Consider the following 15,336-nt stretch of genomic DNA (forward strand, 5'->3'; position numbering starts at 1 on the left):
GAACCTCTGGGCTCTGGCTCATCGTAGGGAACGTTGAAATCAATCATGTTTTGTTTTGTTTGTTTTTTTGTTTTTTTTAATCAAATGTGTTGCACAGCGAAGCAACTATTTGTTGCTTGTATGTGGTTTACGATCGATTTTGTAGATGGCGTTTGTGCATCAAATTTCGAAAAGATACGCCAACGATAAGCGCCAAAGCCGGCAGAACGGCGGTACCAAGTACCAATTTAAGCGCTTGTAGGCTTGGCTTTGGCTTTGGCTTTGAGAGTCTTGTTGAAGTGGTTCTTGCGTGTTCAGTTATCGAAAGTTCCCTTTTCCCGGTAAGTTTTCAATCTATATTTGACTATTTTTGTTCTTGTGTGACTCATTATCGGCACTTATTGCTCTGTTTGCTAACTTTTTGAAGGAAAATGTGAAAATAGTTGTCGGTTAAGAACTTACGAAATGATTCTATTATTTCCCTGTGAAAAGGGGGGTGGGGGGCTACGTTAACAGACAGAGAGCGAGGCAAGTCTGTCTGACAAGCATGGGTGCGTCACATCAACCGACCAAGAGGACTGAGAAAAGAGACAAGTATACAAACTAAAATTTGTAATGGCGCTTTATTTATGTCTAGAGCTAGTTTGACTTGTTAGAAAACCACTAAACATTAGATTGAACGACTGGTCTGATTGTGAATATTTAAACGCTAATGCCAAAATTGTCCAAAATGGCTACTTAACATCTTAGTGTCAATTGGATTGTCTCAGAGATAAAGCTGTTGCTAACTAATCGTCAGTTTCTCAGGATTTTGAGTCAGTTTCTCAGTGTGCGATAGGGTATTTCTCAAAGCTTTCCAACAACGATTTATCTTTTTGCCGCCATATTTGACCTGTCACGTGCGCTATTCAAAATAGCATCTCTTTTTACTTGATGGATCCCTACTAAGTATTTGATTGAGGAAGCTTAGAATTCTGTTTTTGACGCGTCATGTCAAAAGTTTAATTTTGGTCTCGATCTGACTCGAAACAAACCAAACCTTGGGGAGAATTTGACAACAACTTGGTATCAAGGTGGGCATTCCAACCTCCCGACTCTTAAAGATTTTTCTTTTTGTCGAGTCTGTGTCTAACAGTATCTTGTCTCCCCCCCCCCCCTTGCCACAGCTTTAGTCTATTTCACCCCCTTACCCTCGGGCTATATAAGTATGGCGTCTAAGCGAAACGAGTCGTTGGAAAATCGTCGTCAGAGGAAAGGTGGTTGAGAGTTGGGGGGGGGGATTGTTGGGTGGGGCCGGTAGACTAAACAGACGCACCGGTATGCGCACCATGTCCACAACAAAACTGACAACGCCGACAGGAGAGGGGGGAGGGATGTTTCGATTTTCCCCTTTTTTTTTGCAGTTGTTGAAGTCGGTGGTTGTAGGCGTGGTATATGGGTTAGTTTAAAAAGAATTTTGTTTTATACAAGAGTCAAGAAAAAATATTAATCCCTTGCATGTAGGAATTGTTAATATTTATTTTTCGTAATCTTGTGTCAATATTTGCTTGTTTAGCTTTCTGTTTGAACAAAGGCCCTTGTTTTATTTCTATATTTCATGTCCACATTTTGAGTAGTTGGCAGTGTGTGTGAGAGAATTGGTTTCATTAATGCTCGAGTCACATTAGTAGACAGATGAGTCGGAATATAGAAAGTAAGGAAACTACGATCAATACGGATATACTTGGAATCGTAACTCGAGCCTCTTTTTTCTTCTCCCTCGCTTGTCGTTGGGAGTAACCATGTGGTGTGATAGTTGCCTTCTGCCGTCTAGCACATGTTGCTCTTGGTTTTCTGTGATGGGGGAGAGAAAGCCTGGCGGTTGTACCCAACTCTACGGGGTTTTCTCCTATCGATTTTTATCACGCACACACGTACTGCTTTTTTTTCTCTTACATTTAAAGAAGACGCATCCCCTTTCACTCATTTGCTGTTGATTGTGCTATCGTTCTTGATATTCCGTGGCGGTATTATTTCCTTGACTAATTGTTTCCCCCCGCCCACTTTGGTGAGTCACACTTTGGTGTTGTAATTCTTTCAACAGATTACTTATCACCACGCCCGTTTGCTTGACAATTATTTACTCGTTCTCTGATTTTTCTAAAAACGAGATTTTTGTTTGTTATTAGAGTCGTTTTGATAGTTGATCCCTTTTTCCTCTGATAGTGGACATTTGCAATTGCGTCCTTGAAAAATAGCTGGAAGCCATTTGACCTTAAGGCGAAAACTGTCTTCCCCCCCCCCCCCAACTCTCAGTCAATGTTTTATCCTTTAGGTCGTTGTTCTGTGTTTTTCTTTTGACTCGTAAGCCATCATTATCTTCTTAGCTTGTTCTCTGAATTTTAAATGCAATTCAAATCATCATCAGGAGTATTAGTTATTTGGATTGACGCATTGGGTGTATTTGCTTCATATCCGGTTCCAAGGTTATTGTTGACAATCTGTTCAATTGAACCATCATACGGATTCAATTCAGCAGAATTGTTTGTCTTCCTCAAGGCCATCATTCGCCATCACGAAACAAAATATGTAATACCTTTTTGCCGGATGGGAATTAAGCTTAAACACCACCACCCACTTGGGATTCGAGCTATCATTTTCCGTTTTGAACAAAAAATTCATCCAAGTTGATAATAATTTTTTAAATTTCCTATGTGCTCTTGCGGAATTAACAAATGGGTGTAATGCGATTGAGTGAGAATATATTTCCAAGGAAATGAATCAGCGTATCGTCAAAGAGAAAATGGGCGGAATCGAGGGAGGGAGGGGGGAATGCGTCGCAGAGTTGCCAGTTCTGTCGTCTTTTTCCTAGAGCATTCACCCCCGCTGGCGGTGTGAGGAGGGAGAGGAGATATTCAGTCTTGTCGTTCACCTCAACCACTTCGGAATTGATTTCAGTAGCATTCTGTTTTTCTATTCACTGGCGTCGGTGGCGAACAGTTATTTTTCTCTGAAATTCATCGTGTGTCAGACAATCGGTGCGGACCAGTGGCATTTTTATTTTTTTTTATTCAAAGGTGAATATAGTTGGTTGACACGTGACGGCAAGCACGTCATGTGTTGTTAGTCTCTTCTGACTTTTTCGGTTGAAAAATAGTAGGGAGAGGTTGTTGGAAACAACAGTGACACCTGGCGACTCACAAACTAGTTGAATTTTGAATATGCTTGCAATTACATACATCTGACTCTTTTCTTCTTCTGCCATTAGCAACAGCGCGCGTCGGATTGTAGCGTCAGTTGAGGCCATTTCTATCAAGTCGATTTCTTTTAGTTTTCAGTTTTGGTTTTATTTCGTGGCGTGTGCACGTTTACTTGTCTGCGATCGGCATTTAGGATTCACTCAACTATCAAACGCCATAATCAGCGTAAGTCACTGTCCCACCAGATAAAATGGCGTCCTACTTAAACCGTTAGTCTGGACATGCTGCATTTGTTCCTTTTTTACAATTAGATACTTGCAGTATTCAATCTACTTGAAGGTTATTTGAAGGGCGAATTGGTTTAAAAATCCAATTACAGGTGTCTTACGGAGGGCACTTGTCACTTGAGTCGGAATGTCTTCTGTTGACGAAAAATTTCTGTTATTGTTGGATTGATTTCTTCAAGACAGTAGTTGTTGTTGCTCCATTTCGGTGCTATTTCAGTCTGACATGCATCGGTTTCTTATTGAGCCAATGAAATAATAACGAGAGAATTGGTTTGCTGTTGCATATGTGCGAGGGTGTGTGTTCTAGTTCCTTTTTGGCTTGTATGCTTCATTTCCGTTTCGGGTATTTGGTCATCGCCCACCGGATGCGGCCAACAACCGATACCACGTGGTTTTCAGTCGTCTTTCGTTGGCCTCTTGAAAAGTAGCCAGCTGGGTTCATTGCTCTAAGCCGACTCCGTGTAGTAACACCAATGCACGCACGAGTTACCCAGAATTACTGATTGAGACCGTGTTCTGTTTCTTCTTTTTTTTCTTCTAGACCATTTCCATGAACGCATAACCATTAGCCACTTGCTTTAACGCTTTACATTGACACATCTGCGACGAATCTTTTTCTTAACGATTTTGTTTTTTCTATTTTGGCAGGTAAATTTAGAGTGACGATAGCGAGACGCCTCAGCGTGACGACGAGCTCTGTTAAATTGAAGAATCACAAAAAGTTGGAAGAGCGTCCCTTTTACAGCCCACCTTTTTTTTCGAATTTACTTTTTTCCACAAGACGATACGTTACCATGGGTTTGAGACAGAGCAAGCGGTCCGTCGACATTTCCGGGTCGCCCAAAAAAGAGGCACCTGCTGCTGTGGTCGAGAAAATTCCTCAGAACAATGATGCCACCAACCAGACGATCGAAAATATCGAGGAGGAAATCAAGACCCCCATCAATGGTGAAACAAAGACTACAGAAGCCGTCGAATTGGTAATATTTTATCATCTTACACTTTCCGTCTCGATGACGATTGTTTCAATTTCCGTATCCGTTTTTTTGTTTTCAATAGGACAAGAGCATCCAGGAGGATGTCAAAGACAAGAGTGTGACGGAGGCAGCCAACGATAGCAAAGTTGAAGAATCTCCATCTACGCAAAAGGACGAGAAGAAAGAAAAGGTCAAGAAGAAGCGATCATTCCGAAGCTTCAGCTTCTTGAGACGAGAGAAGAAGACGAAAGAAGAGAACAACAAAAATGGAGATGTGGCCAAAGAGGTAAGTCCAAACTGTTTTCTCTATTTCGTCGCAGCTCTCTAGCCACAAGTGTAAGAAATTAAGAGGATTTGAAAGCCAATTGGAATCGGATTGGACTTTTTAAATTCGCTCAAAGTTCGTAGCGCATGTCCCTTTTACTTCTCTTGCGTCTGTTTTTGACCACACGTGCTGTGGACCAACAGCTGTTTTTTTTTTCTTTTTCTTTTAAAGGATATATATGAATATTAGATTATAACGAGATAGTGACAGTGCCGACGGCTAGGTACGGTTCTACGTCTGCGGTATGTGTTTTTCTGGTTCAATTCTCTTTTCTTGCATTCAAGTTTGCGCAATTAGAGGAAATGTCGTTTCTCTCTAGTCGTGCAGCAGCTCGAGCGACGGCTCTTGTTTTCAAGTGTCAAGTTTCCGTTGCCCACACTCTTCTGCCTGGATGTAACCTAAATCGTTAGCAGGAATGCCTGTCAAGGAAGGATGTTGGGATACTTTCAGACATTTACAGCCGACCAAAAAGATTTGTTCTATATCCACTAGTTTGATGTTTTTAGATTTTCTTTGTGTGTCGGTAGCCAAAGAATAGATATCGATTTATTAGAAAAGTATGTCAAGAACTTGAAACGTGCGCGACTTGATGCATTGCATGTCGACAATCATCAGTTGAGATAAAAAAAGAAAAAGATGGTAGTCGCCCATTTATTGCCCTGGCTAGACACATTTATTGATTAGCTTGAAATTTTTACCCCCTCGCCCACGCTGGGTGAAAAACGCGTTCGTCTTCGTGTCCGCACTTTATGAGAGTTATCTTAATACGACTTGATATCCTTGCATACCGCCGGTTTGTGCATTCCGACATTCCATTGATGGCGCAACTTCCTTTTTGCATTGGTAATTCTAGCGGGCCATTAGATTCCTGTTGCAGATACTCCCTCCCACAATAGTAGCAGCTAACTTGTTTTGTTAATTTATTGCTACTTCTTTCGCCGTCTGGTTACGTTTTGCTAGACAGATGTGGTCAATCATGTGCTGCCATCTGCCGGGTTTAGATGCTGGACCTAAACTGATGCACCATTTAAGTTGATTCATTCTTCTATTATTTCAGCAGAATAACAACAAGATGAAAGTTTTCGATAAAACAACTCTTTGTTACGCGAGTTGGTACTAATACAATCAAGACTAATGCAGCCATGTGTTGTGTGTGCCTGGATAATACACCTGCATTGCAGGTGTATGAGACGTTCCTATAGTGTCCACTTTCTCGTATCGCCATGGGCTGTCTCGTTTTGGAACAAGTGTTGGGGAGGTTGAATGTGGCGACGAACCTGGAATTGTTCCTTTCTTTTTTATCGATTTGACAGAATTTTGTTTAAAAGCCATTTGTCCTCGAAAGTCGACACCATTTTCGGCGTAGCCAGTCCAGTGATAATCGATAAAAAAATGCGCTGTCCTCTATTTTAAAATCAAAAAGTTCCGTATTAGGATTGGGCTAGAGAGATTCCACACGGCATGCCCAGGTGAAAGCGCCGACACTTAGGTCAGGAATCTGGAACCGGCTTGAAAATTCCTCTTCATCCTGGGTTTTTTTATCTTGGTATTGAAACAATAGCCCGGCTCTGGTCTCGGTGATTTCCAGGCCATGCCCTTGGATGCGACCGCTCGAGGTTGCCCATCAGTCCAGAGTCTAGACATCGATTGTTCAATGAAATCGAAAACGGTTGATGTCGGAGAAAGCTATGTGTGTGGATAAATTTTCGAGTTGTAGGGTGGGCGGACGGACATCGTATGAGTGTGTGTATATATAAAATAATGTTAGGATGCAACTGGCAATGTTGTTGGTTGCTTTTTCTATTCGTTTAACGCGCATTCCGTTGGTTTTCTGTGTTTTGTCGGATTCGATAAAGCTGGTGGGCATCGCTTACGTCCGGTCGAATCGTAAAAAGTAATTGAAAACGGCCTTGTGCGCAGTGAGGCCAGTGGCGCGGGATGTGGCCAAAGGGACGTCGATGGCAGACAGTGTAACATGAATGAATATTCGGCTCCTAACTTTTTGGTCGTCGGAGATGCGGTGGAATGCAACACTAGACCCAAGGCCACGCTACGCAGTTTATTTGTATTTTTTCTTTTCTTTTTAATGGCGACGGACGAGTCGAAAGAGGTTTTGTCCAGTTGGCCCACAGGCTAATCCTATATGTATGTAGACATTTGAGCAGCGAGTCCACTTGACTGGACATAGCAGCAACTTAAAAGGCACGAGAGGCCTTCTCTCTCTGTGTGTGTGTGTGGAAAACTACTCTACGGCGACGGCTACGGGCCTGGAATGCCAACGTCGTCATATTGAAATGGGAACGCTGCGGTTTAGCTTAGAGGGGCGATACGTGAGTTGTATCACCATAAATAGATCCTCCGTTAATGACCGTGGAACGTATGCGCGCCGTTTGACCACTTCAGCCCTATCGGCCGCTGCTCGAACGCGACTAGCTGGTCGATATGTTCAGCCAAGAATAGGATGGCTGAATTCTAGTCTGGTTTGATTTCACATCATCATTTATATATATATTCTGAACGTCGATTCTTTTCGGCCGTTTGTCAAGCAAGCGTCCGCATAGTTGAACTAAAGTAATACCCGCTTAAATGTCTAACGGGGATTATTAGCCAGCGACAAACGGATGGGAAAAGGGTCAGGGCTTTTTGAAGAAGGGAATGCAATGGGACGTGGCTGTATTCTCTCTACTACGCATTTTGAACATGGCTATCGAGGTCTGTGGAACCGAGAGCTCAGCCATGATACGTAACTAAAAACCTCGGAACACACCCCTTTTTCTTCCTCGCGTTGCATGCAGCGGCGCACACAGCGAACGCGACGTGTTCTCCGACTGCCAGTCGCTTTTGTCAGTCAGCATTCAACCTCTCCTTCAAGCACTCGCACTTGTTCAACTCTCGCCCCTTCTCTATCCACTTAACTATTCGAAATGGAATCGGTAACTTGGCCCTTTAAGAACTGGCCCCTAGATTTATTAAGAGGCTTCTCTTTTTTTAAATATAGTTTTGTCTGTTTCTCAGAGTTGATGATTAATTGAAATTGATTTTTTCTTTTCTTTTAAAAGACTAAAGCTGAAACCACCGAACAAGTTGTCGATGTCGCTCCAGTTGCCGCAGAAGAATCGACCTCAGTGGAGGAACCCGTTGCAGTCGTTGCTGAAGCCAGCTCCGAGGAAACGACCGCTCCCGTCAAGGTATTTTTGGGCTCTCATTAGCCAAACCGACTTGACCTGACTTGACTGTTTGTCGCGTCAGCAGAATTTTGTTCTCGTGTTCTTCCCCCCCACACTCATTGTTATTTGATTGCATTTTATTTTAAGGAGGACTCAGCTGCTGTAGTTGAAGACAAACAGGAGACCACACCTGAGTCGAGCCCAGCCAGCGAGGAGGTTGCCGCCCCAGCCGCCGAAGAACCTAAACAGGAGGAAGTGGACGCTCCAGCCCAAGAAGCTGTGGCATCTGAAGTTGAAACTCAACCCGCTCAACCAGTAAGTCCTAAGACGAGAGAACTTGCGCATTCTTCGCGTGTAACCAAGACTGGCGTCTCGAGTGACGCAGTCTAGTCATTCCTCGCCATCTTGAGTATTTCCTTACTGCCCACCACGACCCTTTCGTGTAGTTTTCAACTATGAGTGTCAACGCTTGCAGCCAGTCGTAATACGTGACTTGATTTCAATTGAAAGAATGAATGAAAGCAGATTGAATTTCAGTCTATATTAAGTTATTTTTTGGGGGGCGGTAATTTGAGTTGGTTGGAAATGTTCATTTTTCTTTCGCCATATTAGGAAACTGAAGCTAGTGAGTCTGCACCTGCTGCCGAAGAGGCTCCAGTTGAAGAAGTCGCCGTTGAAACAAATGAACAGGAATCCGCTCAACCCGTGATTGAAGCCGAGCCTGTCCAGGTAATAATCAGCCATTATATATTTTAATATTGGTAAAGCAGCGAATTGAATCATGTGGTTCTTTGTTTAATTTAGGAGAGTGAAAAGAAAGCAGAGGTGGCTTCCGAAAACTCCGAAACGGTGCAAGCCAGCGAAGAATAAAGCTCTACGGCGTACTGGATAGCGTTCATTTTTTAAACAAAAAAAAAATTAATTTTACACATAATCCTCACCTTTTCCTCTCCCATACTTTGATATTTTGTTTCCTGATATTTGGTCAGTTTCTGTATCCCTTCTCATCTTTTCTTTCTCCACCACCTTCTGTATTACTTCATTATTAGAATAGTTTGCCGCCGATTTTGCCAAGTGTTCTGCTTGAATGAAAGAAAGTATTAGAATTTTTAAGAAGAGAGGTTGCTCTTTTTAAAACAGATTCGAGATCGTCATCGTGTGGGGTTTTTCTTGGCTTGTTTGGCCATTTGCAATGGCCGAATCCAAGTCGATTGTTGCTCTCCAAACATTTAGCTCCCCTCTAAAAACGTTCCGTGTTCGTAACATTTCCATCCACCATCTCCTCCTTACCTTTGCACTTAGCTAATCCTCCTCCTCTCATTTTCATGGTCAACTACGGTTTGACGGGCCACGAAATCGTAACACCAGACGATCGATTTCCCACGGAAAGGTGCTGATGTTATAAAGAAAAATGTGTGTATTTTGGAAGCACCTCTGACGAAGGATGCTGTAAAGAAGGCAGCTTTTGATACCCGAGTAGAATAAGGAATTGATCCAAACGCTTTGAATGAAGCTACCCACCCTCTCAACATAATCTTACTTTCTAAATGTTAGACAACACGGGTCGCTCGACCAAATGGCAAAATGTCCATATTCTCGCACATCTCGTTTTACGCTTGCTATCTGAAGGAAATCTGCCTCTACGCTTTCATGGTTTTCATCTTTGCTCATCTTCAATACAGCCTTGGCTCGAACAGTATTTTCTCACAAAGGTTTGGGCTTCAGAACACGGAAACATGTCCTCCTCTCTCTCTCTCTCATAGTCTACCACCCACCCATCCTTCTGAGACATGGGAACTACACTTCCACCACCACCACCACCCTCCCTCTTGAACTTTCTTTTTGTTTACTTGGCCTTTTTTTTTGTACCGCTTGTACCAACGTCTGCATAGCCAATACATTTTTTGTATATAAATTGCTTTCTCTCTGACTTTTTTTTAATGCCGCACAATGCCGCATCTCTCACGAGATGAGATGCGAAAAGTTGCTCTTGGTCTAACGTATCGTATCGATTACTAAAACTTTTAAATTTTAGGACTATGAAACATCGATAACTGACAAATATGCGATTTCTGTGCATGTCCTAAATACTAATGACTTCATATTTGTCTATTTTTCGATTTACACAGTTCTTCTACCATCCTCAATAAATAATATCTTCGGAAAATTGAAATATATCAACAAATCAACATATCAAGTTTCACTGCCAAAAATTCAAATATTGCCTACTCAGCGGGTGTTATTATTCGCAAGTCTTATTAAAAAATCTGGAGAGGGTTATGTCGTCTTAATTTAAGTTAAATTACAACGTTTTAATTGATAAATAATTGTAGCCTACACAACATGTAGTACGCAGTGGTTAATTTGACGATTGCGTCATTGTATGTCATGCAACTGACACGTATGCACGGAACAGTTTCTCACAATTATTTGAATAAGAAAAAGAGTTGTATTAATATTATTGTAATACTACTTTTGATATACTTCCTTATGGCGCAAAAAATGTTAATACATCCAAAATGTTACCACCAGTTTTTGCAGTATCAGTCTCTATATCGAAGAAAAAATACTCTGAATAATTGCGCGAAACAAAACGGATTTACTTACCACAATTTACATTATTTCCTTTTGGTTTACCAAGAGGGTTTTTACCAAGATAAGCCTTAAACTTGATATCTGATCATGTAGATGCTGGTACGTCAGTATCAACGTACGTTCATTGCAACATAACGATGATGTAGGAAAGACTGAAAGAGAATGGCGAAAAAAAAAACGATCCGTCCAGCGGATTCCGGGAGCAGGGCAATTTTTTTTTTTTTCGGTAGCGGTTAAATTATAATCGATCTAGTGGTGAATTTATCAATACGATTGGATATCGTTTGCGTTAATTTTTTTAGTTGTTATTTGTACGTATGTTTAGAAAAGTTTACTATTACGATGTGGAATGAAAAGAAGGGTATTTTGCGTGTTTACCGAAATTATTATAAATAAAATAAATAATGAAATTTAACATGTCATAGGAAAAATCCAGTCACTTTATAACCTATATTTTTTTTTATTATTTAGATTTAAGCCAATGACATTAAATTTACCGTGGTCACCTACTTCACCCATTTTGGCTGCGCCCATAAATTTAAATATTTTAAATCCATCGCAGAATCGATAGTTACTAAATAATAAATTTTAAAAACATATTGGAAGCTTGGGTTCAATGTAACAAACTTTAACACCCCTTTTAGTCCATTATTTTTGCAGAAAATGCTTTTTTTTCGCAGCCAAACAGTAAAAGCTGAAGAGTTTGTTCCTATGAACGCTAGATAGCTTGGAGAAAATGATGGCTGAAAATTCACAAAACGAAACAATTTCTGTAAAATTTTAATTGTTAACATCTTGGCTACAAAGCCAATGAAAAACGGCGCAACATGTTTAGAGAGCTAGGATGAAATTTACTTTTTATATAATTAGACAATTTTTAGGTGGACTAGTTGCCTAAAAAGCTGCTGTAAAAAATCATAGAAAATAAGATTTTTCGGCTACTCTTTTAGGTTTGTTTGCTATAATTTTTTCTAAAACTATAAAAGCTAGGAAATTGCAATTTGAACAATCAATTTTACGGAAATTCCGAAAAAAAATAACGACTTTATTATTTTTTTACCGTTAGCGATAAGATTTCCGTAAAATCAAAATCAATCACTTTTGATCTCATTGGGCGACGGCCACCATCCCGCTTACCTTCCTCTACACACCTCTCTATTGGCAACCCAATATGCCTAGCCAAAAGATGTTTTACATTGCACATAAATCTTTGAAACATTTTGTGAACGAACTTAATTATTGTGCAAATCGAAATCGGTTTAAGAATTCGTTTGATCTTTGATGACATCTATATACAGTTAAAATTTAAAAAAATTAATGTAGATTTTCAGAGACTTGTTGTAATTAATAGATTTCCAAAAAAACCACAGACACACATAAATTATTTAACTTAAATAGAAGAAAGAAAAGATCAAAATGATACCTAAAAAAGGACCCGAATATTAACCTCCGTTCAGCAGAATAGCTACGGCTAAGCTGTTAGAAGTAAATAAATACAAAACAAATAATTTAACAGGAAGAACTGGTCTGTTCAAATTTTATATAAAAAAAACTGTGTTTTTATCAGCGAGTGATTTGATTCCATTTTGTTTCAAACAATCGGCATGTTATGGTTGATCATGTCATTGTTGTTATTTGGGTCTTCAACAGACACCGCAAGCTGCGCTACACCTTCATCAATGGAAGTAAAATCTATATGGAATTTTAAAAATTAAATCACTATTAGTAATTTCCAATATAGCTAGTGTGTTAAGTTCTTCCCGCATTTCTAATGCAAAGATATTAAATAATTTCATTTCTTTCGAATTTTATTGCTAAATAGGTTTTCAACGACTATCTGATAAAATGTACCGCGTTAATACCTGTTTCTGCAGTAGTAGTGTAGCCGATGTGTCGATCACGCCAATTTGTCACATACTCGGACCTGGAATTTGTCACAGATATTTCTCTCTTCCAAGGTTGCAATGTGGATCCTAAGTGATATTAAAAAATATATAAATTCAATGAGACAAGATGAATTGATCTCAACATTTTTGAATACCTCCAGTAATCTCGCTAATCTGGGATTCCGGTCCATCCGATGATACCCTGTATATACAGTTTATAGGCAGGACATTGTTTAATTATTAATGTCGCATAATCAGTGTGTATATACAGTACCCACCAAACTATTAGGTACACCCCCCTATTTTCAATGCATTCTTATGGCACTACGTGTCCTAGAAAAAATGCAATAACTCTTGAACCGCTTGGGCTAGATTTTTTTCCTTTTGGCCCTGAGTAGATCTAATGATGATCTACATTTTTTATACACATGAAGTTGTCGTAGGATTAACCCCCACGGCGCTACGGTATCGTTCAGTTTATTAGGTACACCCGTTTTCCCCCCATATGCGCCGTGTTAAATACGGCGTTTTCCAAAATTTACAAAAAATACTAAAAATCAAGCTAAAATCTTTTTCTTTGTGCCAAAAGATGCAGAATTCTTCACTCTATACGAATATAAAGAATAATTTACAATCAAACCAACTCAGAGAACCCTTCCCTATACCTCAAAGTTTTCCACTTCAAAATTTGTACTTTTTTCAACAAACTTGCACTTTCGCCAGCAGAGGGCGCCCAATTTCGCCAAATTTTGAAGTGGAAAACTTTGAGGTATAGGGAAGGGTTCTCTGAGTTGGTTTGATTGTAAATTATTCTTTATATTCGCATAGAGTGAAGAATTCTGCATCTTTTCGCACAAAGAAAAAGATTTTAGCTTGATTTTTAGTATTTTTTGTAAATTTTGGAAAACGCCGTATTTAACACGGCGCATATGGGGGGGAAAACGGGTGTACCTAATAAACTGAACGATACCGTAGCGCCGTGGGGGTTAATCCTACGACAACTTCATGTGTATAAAAAATGTAGATCATCATTAGATCTACTCAGGGCCAAAAGGAAAAAAATCTAGCCCAAGCGGTTCAAGAGTTATTGCATTTTTCTAGGACACGTAGTGCCATAAGAATGCATTGAAAATAGGGGGGTGTACCTAATAGTTTGGTGGGTACTGTATTTTTAGATCAATATTCATTAGTCGTTCATAAGTTCAAATTTTTAAAATAAGCTATTTGTCAGTAAAAAAATTTTTACAAAATTAATATTACTTGAATCAGATTTTTACTAGATTCAAGTCTCTATTATTTGAGGGTTTTTTCGGTAAACCCAGTGTATAAGATATTTTTAACAAATTATACTTCGGACTAACAGCATACAAATTCATCTTATAAAATAAAGTAACGGAGAAAAAGCGAAAGGAAGAAATATAGGAAAATACCATGTAACTTTTCCAGTTTCCCGATCACGAGCAGCAGTGTTGCTTTGAAATGATTTCTTAAAATCTTTATTATTCTGTTGGAATTGGCCTTGCTTATTGTAATTCCACTGTTCATCTTCTTTTTCGTCAGAAGTATTCAGTTGCTCACTCAACCGTCGATTACGAACGTAATCACGGCACTGTATACCAGATCAAAATTAAATTAGCCAAAAAGTTTAACGTGTATGACAAGAATAATCTTGTCTAGTGGATGAGCAAATGCAAAAAAAAAAAAAGGTTTCCAATTTCCATGAAATTTCCGTTACACACATACGAAACTTAATGGATAACGTTGAAACGGGTGAATTTTACTTTCCATTTAGATTATGTTAAAAAAAAAAAAAAATTGTAAGATTGCAGGGATGACCTACCACCGAATATCTCCTCGGCGGCTGATAATTGGAAAAGCCGTCATACTTTGAAGATGTGTCACTCGTCCAAGATGAGTTGGAAGTCGTCGAGGTCCTCCTAGAATTATTGCTTCGACTACTACTGCCGATACTCATTTCACTGGATTGAGATGACGTGCTGTGTCTGCGATTGGCTGCCGGACTGATGGGTGCGCAAAAGGCTCCCTCCCGCAACCGGTCGGTTAGGTAGGAAAACACCGGATCCGGTGGAGGCAAATCGTTCTGTTAAATGTGACAAGAATACATTTACGTTCATTATTCATAATCGTGTGATAAATTCTAAGTCAATTATCGGTTGTAGCTACAGACCTCTGTTAATCGTTGGGGACGAAAGTCAGTAGTCGCAGCCAAATCGGAAACGGAATGCTTTTTTTTTATTTTGCGCGGCTCTTTTGGCTCACGATTCATTTCGCTTTTTTCAGGGCGCGCTGCTGCTGGCTGTTTCACGGTGGGACTGTTGTCGTCAACGTCATTTTCAGTCACGGAACGCGTTTTCATGCGTTGGGTTGCTACTAGACTAAAATTTTCCGCGTTCTTTTTATCATTTTCTATTTCCTGGTGATAGTTGTATCAAATGTTACTAAAATTTTTTTTAAAAATACAGTATATCTTGTTAAATATCCTACTTGATATCGCTGCGTTATGGTTGCGTTTTTCCTACGAATTTCCTCAATCTTTTGATTGATGGCAGCTTCACGCTCCTCTTTCGACATCTGCAATCACATTTAATTAAGAAACAAATGAACGGGGACTTTAGGAAATAAAACAAGGGAGTAATTATGAAAAATAAAGAACTTTCGATCGATTTTTCGCTTTGGTTGTGAATATAACAAATTATTAAAACAATTTGAAATGAGAAAATACCGTTGGGGAATTCCGTTCAACTTGATGCAACACAAATTTCCAAACGATCTCTGACTTACTTGTATAACTCGCAATTTTTAAAAATAACAATTACAATAGAATTGGAGGTGCTGCGAAATGCTACTGGAACGGCACCGTATTTCGACATGAAATGAAAGAGAATTGAACAATTCTTCGCCTTGCGTGGAGGTGACCTAC

General features: G+C 39.8%; 2 protein-coding genes across 8 annotated transcripts; one reads left to right on the forward strand and one right to left on the reverse strand.

Moving 5' to 3' along the window:
• The first annotated feature begins 189 nt into the window (after window positions 1–189).
• LOC124338635 (enolase-phosphatase E1-like) lies at window positions 190–9,829 on the forward strand. 4 transcript variants are annotated; one of them, XM_046792779.1, is made up of 7 exons: window positions 190–320; window positions 4,094–4,425; window positions 4,505–4,708; window positions 7,807–7,935; window positions 8,062–8,229; window positions 8,527–8,643; window positions 8,719–9,829. In XM_046792779.1, exons 2-7 carry the CDS (start codon window positions 4,240–4,242, stop codon window positions 8,782–8,784), a joined length of 870 nt encoding a protein of 289 aa, XP_046648735.1. In that variant the 5' UTR covers window positions 190–320; window positions 4,094–4,239; the 3' UTR covers window positions 8,785–9,829. The 4 variants fall into 4 exon arrangements, with proteins under 4 accessions (XP_046648735.1, XP_046648734.1, XP_046648736.1 ...); XM_046792778.1 differs by lacking the exon at window positions 190–320 and adding an exon at window positions 1,393–1,417; XM_046792780.1 differs by lacking the exon at window positions 190–320 and adding an exon at window positions 2,891–3,035.
• Window positions 9,830–10,361: 532 nt separating this feature from the next.
• LOC124338634 (rho GTPase-activating protein gacF-like) lies at window positions 10,362–15,284 on the reverse strand. 4 transcript variants are annotated; one of them, XR_006917916.1, is made up of 12 exons: window positions 15,139–15,284; window positions 14,901–14,987; window positions 14,584–14,829; window positions 14,236–14,496; window positions 13,826–14,004; window positions 12,551–12,597; window positions 12,372–12,482; window positions 11,933–12,201; window positions 11,742–11,797; window positions 11,570–11,684; window positions 11,145–11,252; window positions 10,362–11,083 (listed from the first exon to the last, which is right to left on the reverse strand). XR_006917916.1 is itself a non-coding variant. In XM_046792776.1 (8 exons), the coding sequence occupies exons 2-8, from the start codon at window positions 14,985–14,987 to the stop codon at window positions 12,101–12,103; spliced, it is 1,032 nt and encodes a 343-aa protein (XP_046648732.1). In that variant the 5' UTR covers window positions 15,139–15,284; the 3' UTR covers window positions 11,830–12,100. The 4 variants fall into 4 exon arrangements, 2 of the variants coding, with proteins under 2 accessions (XP_046648732.1, XP_046648733.1); XR_006917915.1 differs by lacking the exon at window positions 11,742–11,797; XM_046792776.1 differs by lacking the exons at window positions 10,362–11,083; window positions 11,145–11,252; window positions 11,570–11,684; window positions 11,742–11,797 and having other exon boundaries at window positions 11,830–12,201.
• Between the last annotated feature and the right edge of the window lie 52 nt (window positions 15,285–15,336).

The sequence above is a fragment of the Daphnia pulicaria genome, chromosome 4 (assembly GCF_021234035.1).
Source record: "Daphnia pulicaria isolate SC F1-1A chromosome 4, SC_F0-13Bv2, whole genome shotgun sequence".
NCBI lineage: Eukaryota > Metazoa > Arthropoda > Branchiopoda > Diplostraca > Daphniidae > Daphnia > Daphnia pulicaria.